The sequence below is a fragment of the Sturnira hondurensis genome, unplaced genomic scaffold, assembly GCF_014824575.4.
Source record: "Sturnira hondurensis isolate 20B ecotype Veracruz unplaced genomic scaffold, ASM1482457v3 Scaffold0018725, whole genome shotgun sequence".
NCBI lineage: Eukaryota > Metazoa > Chordata > Mammalia > Chiroptera > Phyllostomidae > Sturnira > Sturnira hondurensis.
This window is the reverse complement of record NW_028091356.1, coordinates 923,297-946,561: the sequence shown is the minus strand read 5'-3', so window position 1 is coordinate 946,561 and position 23,265 is coordinate 923,297. Positions and strand designations below refer to the sequence as shown.

The 23,265-nt window shown below is 48.3% G+C and overlaps 1 protein-coding gene across 5 annotated transcripts in view; it reads left to right on the top strand.

The window, feature by feature from the left end:
- ERI3 (ERI1 exoribonuclease family member 3) overlaps positions 1-23,265 on the top strand; it is a 123,078-nt gene that overhangs the window by 56,303 nt on the left and 43,510 nt on the right. For 4 of the 5 annotated variants that reach the window (XM_037069688.1, XM_037069686.1, XM_037069685.1 and 1 more), the window contains one exon: positions 11,254-11,326. The exons of the other annotated variant lie outside the window; for it this stretch is intronic. In XM_037069688.1, the coding sequence (XP_036925583.1) occupies positions 11,254-11,326 (73 nt within the window). The remainder of the gene's footprint in view (positions 1-11,253; positions 11,327-23,265) is intronic. 5 annotated transcript variants of the gene reach the window in all.

Below are 23,265 nucleotides of genomic sequence, written 5' to 3'. Positions count from 1 at the left end.
TTCATAGCAGCACTATTTACAATAGCCAAGTGCTGGAAACAGCCTAAGTGCCCATCAGTAAATGAATGGATCAAGAAACTGTGGTACATTTACACAATGGAATACCACACAGCAGAAAGGAAGAAGGAGCTCCTACCCTTCATGGTAGCATGGATTGAAATGTAAAATGTCATGCTCAGTGAAGTAAGCCATTTGGTGAAAGACAAATACCATATGATCTCACCTATAAGAGGAATCTAATGAACAAAATAAACTAATGAACAAAATAAGCTAACGAACAAAATAGAACCACAAGCATGGAAACATGGAACAGACTGACAGTGACCAAAGGGAAGGGGGAGGGGGATCGTGGTGGAAAGAAGAGGAAGGGACTAGACAAAGAATGTGTATGAATGACCCACGGACATGGACAACAGCTTGGGAGTAGACTGTGGGAGTGGGGGGTTGGATGGGCAGAGGAGGGCAAAGGGGGGAAAATTGGTACAAGTGTAATAGAATAACAATTAAAAACTGATTTTAAAAAAAGTGGTTTGTGAAGTTTTGTGCTGGAGACTTCTCGCTGGATGATTCTCCGTGGGGGGTGGACCAGGTGAAGTTGATCGCGATCAAACCGAGACATTAACTGAGAACAGTCAACGTTAAACCACGCAGGAGAGAGCTGACATACTCAAAATATCCCGATCAATAAAGCTATTAGTGAAAATGAAAAAATGTGTCTTTTATTTTATGGAAAAAATAAGGACTTTTTGGCCAATCCAATATGTGGTGGCAATTGGGGTAGAAAGTTCTCCCATTTTCTGTCTATACTGGGACCTTGGCTTTTGTTCCCTGTTATGTGCCTGCTGATTCTTTGTGTTTAGAGAATGAGTCCCAAGGTGCCTCCTCCATCCACGTCTCTCACCCCCAAGCTTCTTGGAATTCATTTTTGCAACTGTTGAGTGGTTCTGGAACTTCCCCTTCAGCTGTCATCCTCAGTAGTTTCTCCAGTATCCAACACCTGGCCAAGGCGCTGTCTACTCAGTGCAGGTGGCCTGGAAGCATCTTCAAGGATCGTTGCAGGTTTGGTCTCAGCAGACCTTCTTAGAGCCAGAATCCCGCAAGAGCACTTATTTGTACAGTGTTTCCCTTGGCTGGCTCTAACCTTCATAGAGTAGGGCATGCGGGTGATGTAATCTACCTAAAGACACGTGGTCACTTGACCAAGTTGTCTCTTAGTGTGGCAGGGCATGTGCTGCATGAGGGTTGCACTGCACTCTTCTCCTGACTGAGCCCCTCATTGGGGGCCCTTCTGGCCCTAGGCTCTGCGGTGGGGGAAGTTGCTGGGGAGTAGAACAGGCTCCTCTACTCCCTGCTCTTTTCAGCCTTGTCAGTGCTGCCATCAGCTTCCTCAATTTCAGCACAGCAGCGTGGGGTGCGTGTGCGTGTGCGTGTGTGTGTGTCCAGGGGCAGAGAGGGGTTACTAGTAAAAAACACCCTGGACATCTAGTGGAGGGTGGAACCAGAATGCCTTTCTGCCTGTAGACTCAAGTATATTCTTGAGCGGCCCAAGGTTGTCTTTAATGTGATCACTTCCTATAACCTCCTTTCCGTATTATCTCCAACCCTGAACTCTGTCCTGTAGACCTCTAGAAGGGGTTGCTGGCATGAGGCTGCTGTCTATGGGCCGTCCCTTTTTCTCCCTGTTCTTGCTGATCCTGCATTGGCTGAAAGCACGGGATGCTCGGCCTACCAAGGGTGGCCCAGGCCACATCTTCTGCCATGGTGCCATCTTGCAGGTGAGATGGAAACCAACTGGCTTTGATAAGTAGGAGGCTCAAGCATTAATTTTTTATACATCAGCAGCAGCCAAGTGAGTGAATTCAATTATGAGTCTGCATTCTCTTTACCCTCCTCCCCACACTGTGCTGGTTCAGAGCAGAGACTAAGGAACCTGTTGAAATGAGAAACCCCTATTTCCTGGCTTGACCCCCTCACTAATTCGGGTTAAATTGCTACGCTATTGCAGTGGTGACACATTGTGCCTGCCTCTGTTTGTATAAGAGGCTGCAGTGGGGGAGGAAGGACCAATTTGTGCCGAGATAAAAGGTGTCACGGGCAGATAACTAACGTCCCAGCCTCGTGCCTGCTCTCATTGTTGCTCAATTTGCTTCGTGTGGAAGCCCAGCCTTCCCTCTCTCTCCCTTCCCTCCCCTTGCTCATATTTTACCTCGATGCCACAGCGTAATGATGCCCTACATAGTGGGGGAGGAGATAGGCACCTCTGGCTGACAGCCCTTCCTGATAACCAAATTCCAGCCCATCCATCACCAGCTACTCTCCTCAACTTGAGGAAAAGTGATCATGAAAGGCGGGCCGTTTATCACCCATGTCTGTTTATCTCCTCTGGGTGGGAAACAGAAACAGGAGGGACAAAGAGCTGGGTCCCCACCCCAGTGTGGCCTGGGCTGGGGTAGCCTGCTTGCTCCGGATACACACGCCCATCCTGCTGGCTGTGGAGGCTCTGACAAGGTAGGACTCCCAGACTGGGAGCCAGTGGGAGTGGAACCTTTCCTGAGGCTCATTTTCAGGACCTGGGGAGAACCTAGGAGGTGTGGCAGTGCTGAGATGCAGGACAGCCAGCAACGGCGTTCTCTGGGAATGTTTGTGTTGAAATGAGCAAGTAGAGAGACCCTGCATGGAAACAAGCCCCAGCCACCCCTCATGTGTGTCCCCTTGGCAGGGGTTTGCATCTGGGTGGTTGGCTGGATCTACTGGCCAGTTCCTTCCCCACACTAGGACTTCTGGGCCTCGATGGTCTGGCTGTGACCTTGAAGGAAACAGAGCCTTTCTCCCTACTCTTCTCCTTTGCTTCTGAGCACTTCCCTTTTTCTGCATGTCAAATGGGACAAAATAGTTTGCCCTGGCAGGTGAGTAGCATGTGCATGTCCTAGAGCTTTTGGACACCAGAACTGACTGCCTATATCCCGCCAAGGTCTGGGTCCCATGGCCTCTTCAGAGAGGCGGAAAGGGGCCAAATATGGCTCCAGATCTGGCTGACCTCCTCCTCTTTAAAAGCTGGAGCCTGCTAAAAGTGAGAGAGGCATGCATCTCCCTGATTTGGGGTTGCCCCTACGACTGAAAGAGAGAAAAGCACAGAAAGAATAGTGCCCATGACCTTTCCTAGCACTGGTGCCTGCTTTCCTGCTAGTCCTAGCTGTTGGTGTCTGTCAGTCTGTCGGTCTGTCAGAGACCTCCATGGACACTGCTGACCTCCTCGACTCTAGCAGTTGTAGCAGAGCCCCCATCTCTGTTTGACCTAATCTTCAAAGCTGAGTTCCTGCTCACAATGGCTTCATCCTGTCTGTACCCATTAGCGCGGGTGGCGTTCCCTTAATGAGGTAGTCCCCTGCCTTGGCCGGCGCCCAGCTAGTCACACCTGTTTGCCATCAGGGCTGTCTGGACCCAGCTCGAGTGCTGGGCTGCAGGTGGTGGGGCTGGATGAGGGGTGGGAGGGGAAGGCGGGCTCCTTTTGCTTTGTGCTGTACACTTATTGGGGGGCAGTTTCTCATAACCCTGTTCCTTCCATACTGTTTGTTTTTTTTTCTGAGCAGAGAGAGCTCTCTCCATTTTTTTTTGTTGTTGTTGTTTGTTACTTGAAAGGACAATAAGGGGACAAAGGAGTAACCCATCTCTTCTAACTTCCCTTCAGATGGGGTAGTGAGGAACCTGTCAGATGTGTAAGGGTAGGGTTCGATGTTCTGTTTTGATGGCTCTAAGGGGCCAATGTGCTAAGAGCAAGCCACATGTTAAATGCCAAAGGCAGAGTTCTGGCCCTAAACCCCACACAGTATTTGGAAAGTAATCATATCCCTCAGTTTAGTAGAGTCCACAGGCAGGACTGGGGGGCCCTTCCTTAAAGGGGGCCCCTTGCATTCATGAAACTGAGGGAAGTTTTGATTTGGTTGAAAAAATCCCATTCCTTTTTATGGCCTGGACATAATTGGCTCTTTTCTATTGGCCATCAGTGATGTCATTCCGACCCTCATAAAGAAGGGGAAATCACACCTGTGGACTCTGTGCATAAAATTTCATTGGGCAACAGTAATAAGTATGGCCAGATGATGTTTGGGCAGTTGAGGAGTTTTGTACCCAGTGATTCCAGCTGCATGGAGACCTGGGCACCATAAACCTGCCTGCACGTTCATGCCCACAGGCTAGTCCAGGGCCCACTGCCAGTGGCTCTTTTCTTGGGATCAGTATCTGGTAGGAATGCACAGCATTCAGACCTTTTGTGCCAGGGGGAGACCCTTTTCCTTTAGAAATTGGTGGAACCATGTACCCACTGGTACCCACTGACCTTAGCTGTAGGATCCTAGGAACCTTGGATCCACACGTGACCTTGAGCAGTGACCACCATGTTTCCTACTTCTCTGTGGCCCTAGACCTTGCCTTCCTAGGGACTGTGAAGAACTCTGAGTACATCTGTCTAACTGGTGTCTGTGCAGTCAGGAGACTTAGATTCCGTTTCTAGTTCTGCCCTTGGCTAGTTCCCGTGAGTCTTTTTTCTTCTCTGAGCCTCAGTGTCATCTTCTGTGTAAGGGATAATGAGTCTTCAAATCCACCTTCTTCACAGGTTACTGTCTTGGTGCTCTCTAAGCTGGGGTAGGATTCAGTCATAGAAATGTGTAGCTGTCTTCCTATGGGGACCCTGAAAGTTCAAGTTGGGGCATTTGGCTTTGTAACTTCTGTGAAAATGGGCCTGGGCCCTGCTACTTCTGTAGTGAGTGTGTCTTGAAGTTGTAGGGCTAGGCCCAACCACAGGCTAGAGGACTCAACAACCTGATGCTTGTGTGCAGACTGCATGTGTACCTGCAGGAGACTGGAGCCCGGAGTGAGCGAGAATGCATGTCCCGTTCTCCTCTGCTTCAGTCAGCCGCGGGGTGTGGACAGCCCTCAGGATTGCTGCCGAGCCATACCTGAGGCCAAGTATCCAGCCCAAAAATCTGTCTGCCAGGGTGTCCTACCCGTGGGCTGCGAGTGACCCAGGGTGGCTGTGAATGTGGCCCAACACAATTGTAAATTTACTTAAAATCTTTTTTTTGCTCGTCAGTTTTCATTAGTGTTTGTATATTTAATGTGCAGCCCAAGACAACACTTCTTCTTCCAGTGTGGCCCAAAGCTTGGACACCCCTAGGTCTGTCCTCAATGTGGCCCCTCTGGTATAGTTCAACCTCCAACAGAAGCAGATGGGATTCTACTGAGCTAGACCCTTACTCACTAGCTGGGTAGAGATGCCTACATTTGAAATCTCGCTATAGAGGGAGCTTCCTCCTTCCCCAGGGCAGGCCACAGCCAGTGAGATTCTTAGCCTGTGTCAGCTGAAGAATCAGGACGCTTGGACTGGCAAAAGGAGAATACGGTAGGTGCCCCAGGACCTCTGCCTTTTGCTGGCCAATCCCCCTGACTGTTCCTTTGTACTGGGTTGGCCAAAAAGTTCTTTTGTTTTTTTCTGTAAAATAAAAGACAGATTTTTTCATTTTTATCAATAACTTTATTGATTTGGAGATTTGGAGTATGTTGGCTCTCTCCTATGTGGTATAATGTTTGTTATTCTCAATGAATGTCTCTATTTGATAAACTTCAACTGATCTCCCTGACTGGAGCATCGTCCAGTGAGAAATCTCCAGCGTGAAACTTCACAAACCACTTTTGACACATTTGACAACACCTTCTCAATACACTGCACAAATCTTTTGTTGGGTTTCAGTTGCTTTTTTACCTTTCTTGAAATAATAAAGCATAATGTGCCACAAATGTTGCTTGTTTTCTTCCATCTTCAATATTAAAATGGCTACATAAAAATTCACCGATTTTGATAAGTTTTTTAAAATGTGCACTGGTATGACAGCTGTCATAATACAATGTAACAAAATTGTTTCAAATGAAGTTAAAGATAAATACTACTAGAGCCATCTTATGGAAAAAAAATGAACAAACTTTTTGGCTGACCCAGTACATTCTGCTGCTTCTGGTGGCCCCCTTCACTCACAGACCTTAATGTGCTTTTCCAAAAATAGCTGAGCTCAGCAAGCATTTTAGCAAATACTAAGTAAGGATAGGGAACATGAAAGAAAAATTGAAGGAAATAAGAAAATTATCCAAACATTATAGTTCTGCTTCTTAAGCAACTGCATTATATTTCCTAAGGCTACCTTTCCTTCCAAACCTTACCTGGTTTTCTTGTCTTCTTTGCTCTTGGTTCCCACACAGACACACCCTACCTAAATATCACTTCATCGTCTTGGCCTCGGCCACAATTTCCCTTCCAGGAAAGTGACTGGTTTTGGTTAATGTCACTGTGCCACCTCGGTGTTTGAGAAGAACCTTCCCCTGGGGTAAGATATCACTGGTCTTACAAGAGTAGATCTTTACTGTACTGCTTGACACGCGAGAATCAACTTCTTACCAGTGTCTGCCCGGGGAGTAACGGAGGGAAAGACTGAAACTTTCTGGGGTGGAGTCAGTCATCCCAACTGGCTTCCCACTGCCAAGCTTCCTAGACAAGGGGTTTGCACATGCAGTCTCCACTTTCTTATCTCTTACTCTTAAACATTTGCAGGCTCCCTTCTGCTCTCACTGGACCCCTGACTCCAAATCCATTGGGTGTTTCTCAGGCTCTCATCATCCTTGACCACTCAGTGGATTTGACCCTAATGACCTGCATTTTCAGCTGAAAAATCAGTTACATACAGGGTGGAGCAAAAGTAGGTTTATAGTTGTGAGCACGTGAAACAGTTTATTCTTGTTTGATTATTTATTAATTATTGTATTCTTTTCCACACGAACAACTGTAAACTACTTTTTCCCCGCTCCGTATAGGAGCCCAGAGAGGGGGAGCTTGCTCTCCTGTAGTTGATGTTGACCACAGGTGATGTGACGTGGGGTCAAGAGAGCATGTTTGACTTTGGGTGACCAACACCCTGAAAAAGATCCAGGAGTCCTGCCCTCTGGCTATGGGGTGGGATGTGTGAGTCCTGATTCATGGTATGTTATCCCCTGTGGACTTTTTTTTTAGTTTAAAGTGGAAGTGAGTTTATAAATGAAGCAGTGAGACAGAGAATGGGATCCTCCACAGACAGAGCAGTCTCCTGTGGAATTTTTTTAAATAATGTATTTTATTGATTATGCCATTACAGTTGTTCCATTTCCCCCCCTTCATTCCCCTCCACACCCCCTCCCTCCCACATTCCCCCCTTTAGTTCATGTCCATGTGTCATAAGTTCTTTAGCGTCTACATTTCCCACACTACTCTTGCCCTCCCCCTATTTTCTCCCCACCTTCTGTGCTACTTATTCTCTGTACCTTCTCCCCTCTCTCCTCCTCCCACTCCCCTGTTGCGAACCCTCCATGTGATCTCCATTTCTGTGGTTCTGCTCCTGATCTAGCTGTCCACTTAGTTTGCTTTTGTTTTAGGTGTGGTTGTTAATAACTGTGAATTTGCTGTCCTTTCACTGTTCATATTTTTTATCTTTTTTTCTTAGATAAGTCCCTTTAACATTTCATATAATAAGGGCTTGGTGATGATGAACTCCTTGAACTTGACCTTATCTGAGAAGCACTTTATCTGTCCTTCCATTCTAAATGAAAGCTTTGCTGGCTAGAGCAATCTTGTCTGTAGGTCTTTGGATTTCATGACTTGGAATACTTCTTCCAGCCCCTTCTTGCCTGTAAGGTCTGTTTTGAGAAATCAGCTGACAGTCTGATGGGAACTCCTTTGTAGATGACTGTCCCCTTATCCCTTGCTTCTTCTAGGATTCTCTCCATTTTAATCTTGGCTAATGTAATTATGATGTGCCTTGGTGTGTTCCTTCTTGGGTCCACCTTCTTTGGGACTCTCTGAGCCTACTGGACTTCCTGGAAGTCTATTTCCTTTGCCAGATTGGGGAAGTTCTCCTTCATTATTTGTTCAAATAAGTTTTCCACTTGTTGCTCTTCTTCTTCCCCTTCTGGTACCCCTATAATTTGGATGTTGGAACGTTTAAAGATGTCCTGGAGGTTCCTAAGCCTCTCCTCATTTTTTGAATTCTTGTTCATTCTTTTCTGTTTGGTTATTTCTTTCTTCCTTCTGGTCCCCTCCATTGATTTGAGTCCCAGTTTTCTTTCCATCACTATTGGTTCCCTGTGCATTTTGCTTCATTTCACTTAGTGAAGCCTTCATTTTTTCATCTAATTTGTGACCAAAATCAACCAGTTCTGTGAGCATCTTCATCACCAGTATTTTGAACTGCACCTGATAGGTTGGCTATCTCTTGGTCCCTTAGAAGTATTGGCTCTGGGGCTTTGATTTATTCTTCTGTTTGAGCCATAATTTTCTGGTCTAGTCACACCTGTTATGTATGAGGGGCAGAGCCTTAGGTGTTCACCAGGGTGGGGCCACCCAGTGGCTGGGTTGTGACGCTGTATGTGGAGGCGGGGTCAGAGAGAGAACAGTGGCGCTTGTTCTGCTCTCTCTTGGATTTCAGTCTCCTCTGCTGCTTCCCACAAGCAAACTGGACCCTTCTGGTGCTGATTCCCAGGTGGGTGGGCTTGTACGTTCTAGGACTCTGTGGGTCTCTCCAAGGAACTCTCCTGTGAGGCTGAGTCCCTCCCTGTGCCTCAACCCCCACAAGTGTTTTCTATCAGTGCTTTTAGGCTTTATTTCCCCTTGCTGGGACCCTGGGTTGTGGGATCTGTCTTGCTGTTTGTTTTTGCCTAGTTTATCTGCACATGATTGTGTGACCACGTGATTGAGCACGGTCTGTGTCCCCGGGTCTGGCAGCCACCACCTTTTCCTGCTGAGACCCCTCTCCACCAGCCGCCGACTCTGCCCCTCTTACCAATCTGGATGAATGGTTTTCAGACTTTCATACAGTTCAATTTTCTGTCTGTTCTGGTTGTGTTTTTGTTTCTAAATCTTTTTTGTCCTTAATTTTGGTTGGGTGAGGAGGCACAGTGTTTCCACTTACGCCTCCTTCTCAGCCGGTTCCTGTGGAAACCTTGAAGGAGCTGAGGCTGTGTGACCTGGAGAATGGTACTCTGGGGGAAGCTTTCTAGGCTCTCAGATCTTGGGGACCATTCTGCGAGGAAGAGATGGAAGTCTCATTCTCTGTAGTTTCCAAAGACAGACCTCAGGGTAGAAGTTACAAGGTGACAGTAATATTCATAGTTTAGTATTAAGGAAGGGTGGTCCGAGAATCGAAGGGTCGAAGGAGTCCAACATTGGAGCCGCCCGCTCCGTGAAGCAGCGAGCTCCTTGTGTGCTGTAGGTAATGGTCTGGTAGGGGTGGCCTGGTTGTTTCAGCTCAATAAAAATTACAAGACGCGGGCCCTCTGCTCTTCATTTCATACTCTTCCCAGCTGATCTTAATCTATTCCCATGGCTTTAATTTTACGTGTGTTACATTAATGATTCAGCACTTTGTATCTTCAGGCTTCTCCTTAAAACTGGATATCCAGCTGCCTCTTAGATATCATCCCACTGCTGGATGTCTCCTGGGCGCCTCACACTCAGCAGAGAGTGTATCAGGCATCTGCTTCCAACTGCATCCCCGAACTCTTGTCTCCTTCCAGTGGTGTGCTGCGGGGAGGCAGTGGGAGCAATCCCCCCCGGTTTGGGCAGAAAGAGGATACATTGTATGTGGACTTAACAGTCATACAATTGACTAAATGTTGGTCCACTGTGAGGGTCAATGTGCTCTCTCTACCCTTTCTCCTCCTTTATCTCTGTCTTAGTGAGGGGCATGCAGCTGGCCAAGGCATGGATCTTTGGACCGGGTTCTACTGCTTTCTCTCCCTGGGCCCCAAACCCCCTTCACTCCTCCTTTACATCTCCACTGTCTGTTGCTGACTCACTGTCTCTGTGACTGTTGTCTAGTCTCCAGGCTACTATCCAGCTTTTCTTAGTGTAAAGTCGGGTTTTTTGTTTTTTGTTTTTTGTTTTTTTTGCCTTGGCATAATCATTGTAAATCACAACTCTTTGAAGGCTCTCTATTGCCTGCGGCTAACCTCCTCTCTCAGCAAGAAAACTCTGATCTTCCCCAGCTGATATTTCTCAGTTCTTCCTCCATCCGTCCATGTTCCCCGTGCTCCATCTTAAGGCTGTTTTGTCCACTTTTATTGTCCATTCCACTGAACAAACTGTGAGCCCCTTATGGGCAGGAGTTGTCTTACTTTTTGAGTCCTAAGTGCCTGACTCTTAATTATTAAACATCAGTAAATGTTTAGGTGAATGGATTCATGTGGGTAAAATGGCATCATCAGCTACAAGGGGAGACAGTTTATACATTTTAATTTAAAGAAAAAACAAAAACAGATTCTTAGCTTAAATTCTGACCTCTTCTCATCCTTCTGCGTGGTCTCCTCTCTGTCTGCAGAAAGTCTATTGCTAGAGACTTAAATGTGAATGGAAGACCCTGCCCCGCTATCTCTAACTCATGTGCTCTTTCTCTCTCTCCTCTTGTCTTATATTTCTGCCTCTCTGCTCTAACAAAACAAGCTGGAGAGAACATGCACTGGAGAGAACCTAGGATTTAGAGTGAGGCAGACCTGGGTTCGGTTCTTGGCACTGCCATTTTTTTTTAACCGTGGGATCTTAGTTACCCCTCTGAATCTTGTATTTTCATCTGTAAAATGTAGGCCATGGTACCTACCTCACAGCGCCATTCTGAAGAATAATGTGAAAGTGTAAGTAAGATGCTTAGCATATTGTAGGCCATCAGAAAATAGTAGCTGCTTAAAAAAATATTAAAAAAATTTTAAAAAAAAAGCCCTGGCTGGTGTAGCTCAGTGGATTGAGCGCGGGCCTGCGAACCAGACAATCGCGGTTCGATTCCCAGTCAGGGCACATGCCTGGGTTGCAGGCCAGTTCCCAGCAGGGGCCAGTTCCCTGCAGGGGATGCACGAGAAGCAACCATACATTGATGTTTCCTTCTTCTCTCCTTCCCTTCCCTTCTAAAGATAAATAAAATGTTTAAAAAAAAAAAGAAAATAGTAGCTGCTGCTGCTACCGTTAGAATAGTCTTCAGGTTTTCACATTTGGTCTGAGGACTGGGTCTGCAGTGTGGTGTCTGGGGTGCTGGAGGTGGGGTGCGTTTGTTGGGTGGGGTGGACCCGTGGCTGGTGGGTCGGCCTTTTGAGTTCTATTTGTCTGTAGACTCTACGTTGGACTCCCTAGCTTAAGATTTCACACCTGGGAAGTGGGTGTGCCCAACTTGTTCTCTCTTCCCTTTTTCGTAGGCTCCCAGGCCAGTGCCAGTACCTGGGCTTGCCGGTGGCAGATTACTTCAAGCAGTGGATCAATCTGAAAAAGGTACTGTGTCTGAGCCCTGCTGGGGTGCTTCACCTGGGTCTCCTGGTCTCAGATCTCCCCCCAGCCCTTGCTGCCTTTCTCGCTTCTGTTGTTTTCCTTTCGTTGTTCTCATCTCTCCCTTTCTTTTTGTTCTTCTCTTTTCTCAACATCCCTCTCTCCTCTTCCCTAGCTAATGTGCACTGGAAGATTGTGGCCATTTCTGGGACTGGGGAGCTGGTTGGACACCAGGCTGCTAAGTGGAGTATGGTACTTCCCTACTCGATGTCGCTCGGGTGTGCCGAGAAGTTCCAGTCAAGGGGGTTTTCCAGGGTCTTCCTTGGAGCTGAATCTCTGAGCTGAGCTGCATTACCACTAGCAGAGATGTGGTGCTAGCTAAGCCTCCGGGGAAGTGTCCTCCTTTGATATGTTCAGGAGTGTGGCCTCTGACCCTCCTGACTGGCCCTGGTGTCTTCCTCTGGTGAGGAGGTAGGGGTGGTTCAGGCTGGCTTTGGTGCTGCCTGGCCACAGCAGAGCCTTGCTCGTGCAAAGGGCCACGGAGACTACAGCCCAAGTTTCTTTGAGCATGAGGGAGGAGACCAGCACTAATGTAGCGCCAAGCACCTGGGGAGTGGGCTGACGCCGTGGGCTGGGAGGGACACCCTGTGGCTGGGAAAGTGGGGCCTGGCAGGGAGTGAGTCACTTAGAAAACCGTCCTTCCCTGGTGTGTGCCTGCTGGAGAAGCAGAAGAAAGGAGTAGGCGTAGACTCTGTTCTCTGCTCCAGCGGGTTCCTTGCTCCAGGAGACCCAGTCCACCAGGGAGGCTCATCGCCATGAATCCTTCTGATGCAAGAGCAAAAGCCCCGGGCAGTCTCAGGAACCCGGCCACTGGTCAGCAGTGACTCCCGGGAAGCTCAGGGGTGGGGGAGCACACAGGGGTGAGAGTGGCAGCCCCCAGGGCCCGGGGAGGAGAGTGCACTGGGGGTTAGGCCAGATCGTAGGGTTCCGGTCCTGAACTGGGCGTATTTGAGGGAGGAGAGGCTTTCTAGGCAGGGGGAGCAGTGTGCTCTTGGTGTGGGGTGGGGGGGCTGGAGCTAAGTGAGCTTATGAAGGAACATGGGACAGAATGACCGGGGACTTTGCCCCCTAGGTCTCAGGGCAACCCTTATTTGAGGCAGCATTGTGAACTCCTTTACTTTCCCATGGTATGCAGGTCCTCTGCTCTCTGATTTGTTGGTACTGGGACCCCTACGCACCTCTGCTATCTCCGTGTACCCGGACAACAGCTACTTACTACCTGCCGCCTTTGGCTGAGGAGGCCAGCCAGGCTCTGTGTTACCCTTGTCCCTTGGCCTGTGACCTTACCCCTCTCAGAACTGCCCCCCCATCATCTTCACCAGCATATTCCTCTCCTTGAAGATTTAGTTCCGTTATCACCTCTGCTGAGAAGCTTAGCCAGCCAGTCTCTTCTTGCCTTGAGGCTCCTTGACACTGGATCTTAAGAGTGTTGAAACTGGGTCCGTGTGTGGGTGTGTGCTTCCTTGCAGACATGTCTGCCTGGATAACAGACTGAGTCTGGTTCCTGTCTGTGTGCCCAGTGGCCAGATCAGGGCAGGGTGTAGAGCATGTGCTCCTTGAGTGAGTGCTGGCCAGTTTTGAGAGCTGGCTCCGTAGAGGCCCTCTCATCCGGGACTTGACAGGGTTGCATGTGCCCGTATGGCTAGGCCTGTGCTCCTGGAAGATGGCTCCGCCAGCTGTCACACTGCATCTGAGGCTGCTTGCTGGCCTTGGCAAATGTAATGTGAAGGCCCAGCCAGGCGAGGCAGGCACTGACCATGAACAATTGCTCTGTGAAGTTCACTAGACTTTTTGGTATATAGATAGCTCTCTCCCTCTAGGTTCCTTGGCAAAAAGGCAGTAAAGCAGCCAACCCATGTGGTAATATGCCAATCAGGGCTACCTTGGTGCTGCTAGGGGGTGGAGGTGGGCTCTCCTGAGCCTGCTCAGCTAGGTGTTCTGCCAGATACTGCCGAGCCATAGAAGGGGAATGGGCACGCGGGGTGGGGGTGGTCAGGGGGGAACTCAGTACTCTGTTCCCAGTTGGCCTTGTGCTCGCCTCTTGGGAGGTAAACTTAGCAGGTCTAGGAGAAGCAAGAGGTCCAACCCCTTCCATTCTGTCCTCCAGCCACATCATATTTCAGCTTTGCTTCAGTCCTTGCCAGCAGCCACTCAAATTAGGGAAACCGCAGGGCCCTAGAGGTCCACGGGCGTGGTGATCTTTCTGACCTTTATACTGCCTGACTTAGTGCTGGCTGCACAAAGATTCCTGCTCCCTTGAAAAGAGTAACAATAAAAGCAAAGCCAGTGAGATCATTGCCAAGGTTGAGGTGATACTATGTGAAAGCCTTGTCTTTGCCTTTTTCCCACATATGTGACCTACACTCTGGCTCTATCTACGTGGTCCCCTCCAGTCCATGAACTTACTTTGCTCCTCCCTTTCCTACTCCTCTCCTCCTTAACTCCCCTAGAGAGCTTTGCCCTACAGAAAGAATGGGGAGGGTTCTGGTCTGTTTGGTTGCCTAGATCTGTCTAGTAAGTGAACAACTTGGACTGAATTCACCACCCCCATTTCCTAAGGCCTCTGATCTGAGAAGAGGCAGAATGTTGTCTTTCAGCTGCCCTCTCCTGTCCAGAAATGGTGTGGGTCGCATCAGGGAAGAGCAGCTTTTCAACGACCAGGTTTCTACCTCTCCCGCCTCCACCTCCTTCCCCTGTAACAGAGTGGAGCAAGCCAATGTTTGCTGACATTTGGAGTGTCATTGAATGACCTTATATTCTTATTGAACTGTCAGCTTAGAGAGGACTGGGGCCCTGCTCCCAGCTCCCTCCAGGAGGTCAGAGCTGTCACCGAGGGACCAGAAAACATACACACATGCACATGGCCACACATACATGAACGTGCATGTGTATGGTCATGTAAATGCATACACCTAAGTGGGTATGCCAAAAATTGTTTATAGGTATCCATATATGTATATATACATATTCAAATGGTCACCTGCAGAAATGTGTGGAAATGTGCAGACAAATGTGTTTATACAGCCATATTCGTAAAGTGTAAAGACATGTACATAAACATACACATCTCCACCGATAAACAGATGCACTTGAGTGCCTTCTGTGTTCCGAGTTCTGTGCTATGCCCTGGAGATATAGCAGAAAAAATAATTTTAATTGGCGTTGTAACACCAAAAAGTTTAGAGCCGTGGGATGGTTTCATAAGGGGACCAGGCCCAGTTGGTGGGGTCAGGGACTGGTCCCTGAGGAAGGGTGACAGAGCTGAGATCTAAAGGATGGGCAGGGATTGGCTGTAGCAAGGCCCTGAGGTGAGGAGAGGCCTGGCATCTTCATGAAACTAGAATGTAAGTTCCATGAGAGCAAAGAAGTTTTGGCCCTTTTGTTTACTGTTCCGTCCCCATCACTGATTACTGTTTGTTGAGTGAACGACTGCCTGAAGCATAGTGGTTGTGGGGAAGAGAGGAGCGTGGCATGAAACGGGAAGGAGAGGCGGGAGCTCATGGAACTTTAGGTTTTGATCTTTATCCTTAGGGTGGGATAGCTGTTGAAGGGTGCTGCATGTAGGGGGTGAAAGGGTGTCGGGGGAAAGCGTACGTTCTTGACGTCAGCTCTGCAGGAGGAAGGTCCGCTCTTCTGTTACGGAGGAATGAGAAGAAGATGGGTGTGCGTAGATGCAGGTAGGCCTGTGGATTTGATGATGGCAAGTTGAAGTTGTTTCCATCTGATGGCTTTTCTTTTTCTCTGTGAAGCGGGAGATGAGTCATTTGCTGATAACTAATGGGGGAGGGATGGGAATGTTTGTAGAAAGTGGAAAAGGATTCCTGTAGTTGTAGTAAGTAGAAGTGAGAGCTGACTTAAGAAGTATAGTAGGTTTTAGGCTGTGCTGAGGGTGCAACCGATGATACTGATTCATAGTGGAACTGCTCTGTTATTTAGCAGAGCTCAGATGCCTGGCAGTGGGCGTGTGGGAGGCAGACATTGAGAGTCGTCCAGCATGGAGATTTTCTCATGAAGTGTGATGAAAGGAACAGAGGAGTTGAAGATGTTGAGACAGTGGTTGCCAAGATGGGTCCCGGGATGTAAGCTGGATATTGAGGGAAGAGAAGACAGCAAGAGGCCCATTGGAAAAAGTAGCTGAATCCTAGTAAGATGAGGAGCAGTTGTATCAGGTATGGTTGAGCATGCCAGATGGAAGGATGAAAGATTATGGTTAGACAGTAGGATATCTGAAGAATTGATATCAGAGATAGAGCATTTTTAGGTGTTGGCAGCTTCTGAAGTGTACCCATGGGAGTGGGAGGCTAAGTTTGGGTGGAGAAGAATATTATTGTGAATAAGAAGTTAAGAAATGGATAGGTCAGATGAGAACTTCATAAGGTGAGAAAAGATGGATATATGAGGGGGCAGGTGGGAGGACCCCAAAAACCTGGAATTATCTCCTGGAGGTCAGGCCTCTTACAGTACAGGCTCCCCCCACTGGGTAAGTGTTCTTGGAATCCATCTGTATCAGTGGACCAGCTGGTGTTGTTGCGAGAAGCTGTGTTTGGCTTCAGTGAATTTTTTTTGAAGACTTTTAATGTGTTTGCCCATTTCACAGTGGATGACTTACAAGTGCAGCTGCCTACACTGCACTGAGTGTTCAGCAGTTTTTGACTAAAAACGGCCTGACCTCCATGGCCCACCCTCTCTGGTCACCTGATCTTGCCCGAAGCAAGATTTTTTCTTATTTTCCCAGATGAAAACAGTCCTCAAAGGGCAACAGAAAATGGCAGAAGCACTAAAACACTTTAAAATCCATGAGTTCAGAAACCATTTTTGAACAGTGGAAAAATGTCCCGGTAGGTGTATTGCATCAAATGGAAAGTGCTTTGAAGGTGACTGAAGTTTAAGAAGTTTACATAAATTTTTTATAAATAAATTTCATTTTATTTTGGGCCCCTCTCATATTCATGCACACATAATATATACATACTAAATGCATATGCATGGACACATAGGTATAAATGTATGTACAAGTGCATGCATGTAACACTCACAAATGGTCTGGAATTCCTCCGATGCCTGAACCTGTTCAGAAAGGCTTTTGGAGAAGCAGGCCTGCCCCCTTCCGAGAATTCTGAGTCAGTCCTGGCAGACAGGGTCCAGCCAGTCTTGCTCAGAGGTTGTAGGGATGGGGTCACCTAATTTAACAGACCCACCTGTACCAGGGTGTGAAGACTGCTGCTCCATTTGTCTTCTGCCATCTGTGCTGTAAGTCCTGCTGCAATTTCTGGGCGCTTGAAAGGGGAGCAGCTGGAACCAGCTGTGACGGAGTAAGGAGGAAGAGGCATTCTTGGGTCCCTCCAAGAAGCATTTCTGCCTCCCCCTCCCCTGGGAGTGCACAGCGGGAGAAACAGCTGAAGGGAGGGTTGGTGTCTGCGATTGAGTATGACTTTTCCTGACCTTGGAGCATTCAGAGTCCCAATCAGTGCAGTAATAAATTAAGGGCTTATGGAGGAATAAATTCTTGGCCTTAATGAAGTTCTTTGCTGGGGGCCATAGGCAGGTCGGCAGGTCAGCAGGTCTGGACGGTGCAGATCGGAGGCTCCAGCGAGTGATCTGAGCTAGCTGGGAAGCCATCGGAAGTGGAAGGATCTGAAACTCTGGTGGTCAGGTCACTTTTTAGTGTTGTGGGGATCGCACTTCATGAGGGACAGGCAGCCCGACAGAGGATGGGACTCTACGGAATGGTAGGTGCGAGGTGCCGGCTGCAGAGCCCCTTGACGGGGGCTATTCAGAAGCTAATTTGGAAAAAAAAAGAATAAAACAAAAATGAAAACCAAGAGAGCCATGAAGATCTAGGAGCCCTGGAAGGTGTTTGTTGTTTTATTTTGGAGGGAGGAGGACCACTCAGTGGTAGGAACCAGACTGGGGCTGTGGTCCAGTTCTTTAGCATCGTCTGAAGGACAGAGCGTTGTCTGTGGGGCTGTAGGCAATTATAGGCTGCTCTCCTGGCGGGAGCTGGTACTGAGGCCAGGAAGATAAGGGCCTCTACCTGTCTTTGGGAAGAAATGTATAAGGAGGACAAGACACAGGCATCATATGTAAACGAGGGAGAGATGGGGACACAGGCATTCATAAGGAGAGAGCGAGTAGGGGAACAGCCTGGAGCTTGCTGTTGAATTTGATTCTGAAGCCCTGGGAGGAGCCCGTCTTGGGGGCTGGAGGCTACTGAGTTGTTGAACTGAAGCAAGACTCCAGGCCTCGAGGCTCTACAACCTGAGCTCTTTCTCTTTTCATCCCACCCTGTGCAACATTTGCCCATGGGGGTGAGCTCTTGGGACACAGGCCAGAGGCAGCAGAGGGAACAGCGCTGCATTTGGAGTCAGGGGCGGCTGGAGCTAGAGAGAATGTTTCCTTTCTTCTCATCTTCCTGCCCCCGTGGTGTAGTGCCCTGCCTGGGCTTTTCCTTTAAATATGTCTTACAGCTGTCTGAACTCTGAAATTTCTTTCACTCCTTCCCTCGCCTTGTTAACATGTGTTGCCTTTGGGGTAATCAGGGAAAAAATATTATGTCCTTTTACAATTACCGGGTTTTGGAATATTAAAATGTCTCGCTGCATCGGCACTGTTATTTTGATTGGTATTCTAACCTTTGACTAGCCCATAAAGCGCGCCGCTCCTGAAGCCAATATTGCAGGACTGAAATTTAATTCCGAAATGATTCCAGATAATAGGGAGACAGATAATATATGCATGAAGGATATTATGTTTGGACTAACTGCAGCAGGGCCAGGGCTGGGGAGCTGAATAATAGCCCAGAGTGAGTTATAATCTGTGGGACAGAAATGCCTTACTGTCAGGGCCAGGAGAAGAACTCTTAAATCAAAGGCCTGAGAAAGGGTGCGATCGCAGAGCGCTTATTTTGACAGGAGGAACACCATAGCCAAGAAGGCAGGTGTGGAAGACTGTGGCCCATTCTTTCTCTTGAGCGAGATACCCAAGGCTCTGGATGGGCTAGCTCATTGTAGCACCCCCATCCTCATCTCCTTTCCCTCTAATGTTCCAGCCACCTCAGACTTCTTGCTGCTCTTCAGATATACATGATTATTTCACTTCCCTTTGCATATTCTGTTCCCTTTGTGTAAATTGCCTTTCTCCTTTTATCGTGTTGGAAAAACTCCTGTTCATCCTTCAAAACCCTCTTCTTTGAAGTCTTCACTGATATTCCCTCACCTCTTGTGGACATAGTTAATCACCTCCTCCTTTGTTTGACTTCACTACTTTGTAATGAGTGTTCCACATGCTCTTGTGATTGTATGTTTACATACTTATGTTTCCTATGAGACTGAGCCACTCAGGGTCTACATACAGCCCATCTCTGTATTTCCAGTACTCAGCACTGGGCCTGGTACCCACTAGGGATCAGCAAGCATTAATTGTACCCACACTGAATGTAGGGCTTGACCAATAAGCTCCAGAGTCCAGATGCCTATTCTCCTACCAGATTTCCCAGACAAAAAGACTTTAGAGAAGTTAGGTAACTTGCCTAAGGGCACATAGCCAGGAAGAGGTAAAGCTAGGATTTGTACCCAGGTGGGTGTGTTCTTTTCCCCAGACCACTGTATCTTAGGCCGGTGAGGGGGCATAGAGTCAGAGGCCAGGGTAGGAAAGACAACTCACTTCCCTGACTCCTTCCATAGCTCAGGACTTGAGTCCTGCAGGGGATTGTACCTTCTGTTGCTACTAATGACTTTTGGACAGTTACTTCACATAAAAGACACTTCTCTGCTAGGACTTTGTAATTAAGGATCAAGAAAATACCCTGAGAAAGATACCTTAGTGTGGTTTTGGAGAGCCCTTGGGGAGGTAGGCAGGCAGTCTCTGGAGCTCTTAGTAATGTCTGCAGACTTCCCAGACATTCCCCTCCGCCTTGAGTACTTGGTAGAACTTGTACTTTAGGTGTACGATGATAAAGAAAGTACATCATGAAAAAAGCTACAGTGAATTTGATTGCCTTTTAAATGAATTTATGTTTTATTAACTGCAATACTATCTATTTGTCTATAAGCCTGGGCAAATAGTATGGCTATATTTAGTATATTAAGAGAAGACTTAACCCTCCTCGTAGCTTTCAAGTGATGCTTGGTGTGTACACTGGCCCCTGGGGATGTGGCTCACAGGCTGGAAGGTGTTGGTGCCGAGGAACTGCTGATGCCGCTGCCAACCAGTTACGTGACCTGACACAAGTTCCCCCGCCTCTCTGAACCCGTAAAAGGTGACTGAAATCTGACACACAGAACTTGGTCTCTAGAGTCCAATAGGCCTGATTCAGAATCTTTACTCTGGACTTAATAGCTGTGGGGGTTTTAGGAAAGTTGCTTCACTTCTTTCAGCCTCAGTATTTTCCTCCATAAAACAGGAAAAATGATACCCACTCCTAGAGTTGTCCTGGGCGTGAAATGATGGCATTATATCTGCTCCTCCCTTTCCTTGCACTGTCTTGTTCACCCTGTAGCCTCGCCCTCTCCGCTAGGCTATGGGGGTGAAGGAGACAGGAGCTCAAGCTAGACGAACAAGCCTTTGTGGACGGGAGCGAGGGAAAAGAGGCTCCCCAGCGGAATTCAGGGGAGCACCAGGGGTGGGGAGGAGCCTGATCCGTTTTTGGACTGTCTGACCCTCAGCTGACACTGAGGAACAGAGTCGATCATTGTCCTTGATTCCAGCTGCCATCACCATCCCTTCTGTCCAGTGAAGTATAGTCACACTTACCTTTGGACATTTGCTGGATCTGTCACCTACCCGTGTTATGACTTTGGACAAGTTACTTGCCTTCTCAGAACCTTGGTTTTGCCATTTGTAGAGATAAAAATAAACAGGAGCTCTGCTCTAAATGCTTTATATAAATTAACTCAGTCCTCAAACAACTCTTTAAATACAATTGTTAGCCATAGTACAGATGAGGAAACTGAGGTATAAGACATTCATTAAATACCTTTCGCAGGGTTCAACAGCTTCAGCTTCCATGAGATTCAACCTTCTACAAAGTTCAAAAGTGAGTGAGGGAGTAAGCATGTGCATTTAGGCAATAAACTGCCGAGACCGTGCTCTGAACATATTTGCTCTGCTGCCTCCAGTGTGAAGGAGGAGTCATTTTCACCTGGGATGCGGGAGAGAGTCAACAAAGCTTTCATTGAGGAAACACTTGAGTTAAGCCTTTAAAGAGAGTAAGTTTTCAGGAGACAGGGTGGAAAGGGTGTTCCAGGTAGGGGGAGCAGTGAGCAAGGCCTGGAGGGATGTAACAGTTCGCTGGACTGGGGAACTGCAGACAGTAGCTTTCAGGGTTTTAGGCTTTTGACGTGGGCCACCTGTGCGTATATGCCTGTTACCAGAGGAAAAGCAGAGCAAGCAAACACAGTAAGGAACCATTGCCCAGTGTCTACAGTGGAGCCAGCCTCAGCTGCCTTCCAAGAATGGGGCAGCAGCTTCAGAAAACTGCCATGGTTACGTCCATGTGAGGGAAGAAAGAGCCCATGGGCCCTGGATGGCCTGGAGGGAAAGAGGCCATCTTGCCTTATTGTGTCATTGGTGGGGGCAGTCTGACACTGCTGTGCCAGAAAACCTCAGTATCCTTATGGCAAAGTGGGGCAGAATACATTGCAAGGAATCAGTTAGGTGATGTCTGTAAAGCTCTTCAAGTGCTGGTGCTTGGTGCGTGGGTAGGCAGCCTTGCATGGCCTCAGCCAGGAAGCTGAGCTGGCCTGCCTTGTTCTGCATCCCAGGTAAGTGTGGCCACAATGGGAAGGGGCTGGGGAAGGAGTCAGCTCAAGGCAGCTGGGCTTCTTTCTACCTTCCTGAGGTTCCCTGCAGCTGCTACAAATGGACCTCTACCCTGGAGTCAGTTGCAGTGCACTCGGTGGCTGGCCTTAACAGCAAGGCTCACCTTGTGGTCTGTGTGCCTCTCGCTGCTGCTGCTCAGAGTCTGTGCCCTGTCAGGTGATGCAGCCTCTTTGTCCTGGTTCCACTGTGAGCCTCTGTCATTCTCTCGTATCCTTGAGGAACTGAATTCTGAGCTCACTCTGGAGCAGGGGAGGGAGAGGAGCTCTCCTCAGTCTGTTTGGGGCCTGGATTTAAACCTAGGCATCCTGTCTAGAGAGCCTATACTCTAACCCTCCGGCCAGGTGCTAGGGCCCACAGTAGCCCAGGGTCTGTGCCTCTTGGCTGTTGTGTGTGGCCTGATGTGTCCCTGTGCAGGACCATGAGCCACTCAATGAAAGGGACTAGATCTGCTTCATGTCTGAATCCACAGAGCTAGGCAGGCCAGTAGGGGCACAGATGCTGTGGAAGAGCTGAGAGTGCTTTAGGAGAGAGACGAGGCGGGTGAGGCAGCAGGGGACAAGTGGACTCGTCAGTGCTCAGTATTAAGTCTGAGAGAGCTAAGGGAACCCTAGAACACCTTCTCCCAGGTTTTTTGTTTGACTTTGTTTTTTTTCTTTTTGTTATTTTTGTTGCTGCTTCTGCTGCTGCTACTGCTGCTACTCTAGACCCTGCAAGCTGGGAAGAGTTACACAAAAGGGGAGAAAAGGACAAGGAGACTTCCTTGAAGGCAGGAGGCACAAGCCTGCCTCCTGTCTGCCCCATTGCCCTGCAGACCACTCTGGAAAGGCAGGTTTGAGTAGGTCTGTGGGTGTTAATAATAGAGCAGGAGCGTGTTGAGTCCCAGCTGGTGCCAGTTTCTGTGTTAGGTGCTTTACACAAATTATTGCACTTAATCCTTACAGCTACTCAGCCAGGAAGAGGCTGTTGTCCCTATTTTATGGGTGCAGAAATATACACTTGGAGAGATTAAGAAGCTTGCCTAAGGTCACATGACCAGGTTGTAAATCCAGTTTCTCTCCTTCCATAGCTCCCTTCTTGTCTCTTGTTCCGTTGCAGATACAACCTGAAGGCAGTTCCTCTGGTCTGGTTTAAGTTGGAGGCCTTGGCGCACACATACCAGTCATTACTAGTTGTATGATTAGTGAAAGTCAGTGATTGGGGAGGGATAGGAATAGGCTTCCCAGGTCTGTTAAGGGTGACACCTGTTGTGCGGAGACCTGTCTGTGCGTGTACATGCACGTCTGCATGCGTCTGAAAAGTGTATCTCTCTGTGCTGGGATGTTTGTATATACTTAGGTGTGTGCACGTGCCCACACATGGAATTATGGGTGAGGATGTAGGTAGGGAATCTGGCTTAACTAGGACAAGCTGGCAGTGGGCAGATGAGGCCCTTGTCTCTAGACGACAATGTGGTACAATACGAAGAATGCTGGGCTGAACTTGAAGCTAGAAGGTCAAGACATGGGCTTTGGTATTGGGTCACTTGCCCTTTCTGAGGCCTCAGTTTCCTCATCTAACAAATAAGGGAGCTGGATAAAGTAATTTCTTCTACCTTTGCCATTCTTGGATCATTTATGGTACCTTAGGTTTCCCTTTTTTTTGCAAAAAACAAGATAGATGGAAGGAAGGTGAGAGAAGTTCCTCTTTTACCCTGACCTACTTTGATCTTTAGCCTTGGGGCCACTCTGCTATTCCACTGGGGAAAGTTGAGGGTTCAGAAAAGGCAGGGCATTGCCTGGCTTCAGGTCAGGAGAGCTGGGAGCTCCAGTGTTGGGGAGGCATTTGGACAACTGGTGCCAGGCCAACTGGGGTGGCCTGGACTAGAGCTGAGTGCCATTCAGCTTTGGTCTTCTCCATGAGAATATGGGGTGAGAAGAAACTTGTTGCCTCCCTGCTCCTTTTGGGGGTGGAGGGGAGCTTCTTAAGGCAGGTTGTAGCCCAGGCCCTTCCTCTGACCTTTGATCCCCTTTGTTGGTTTTCTTGGCAGACACAGAGTGATGGCCAGGTAGAGCAGGAAAGGTAGCTGG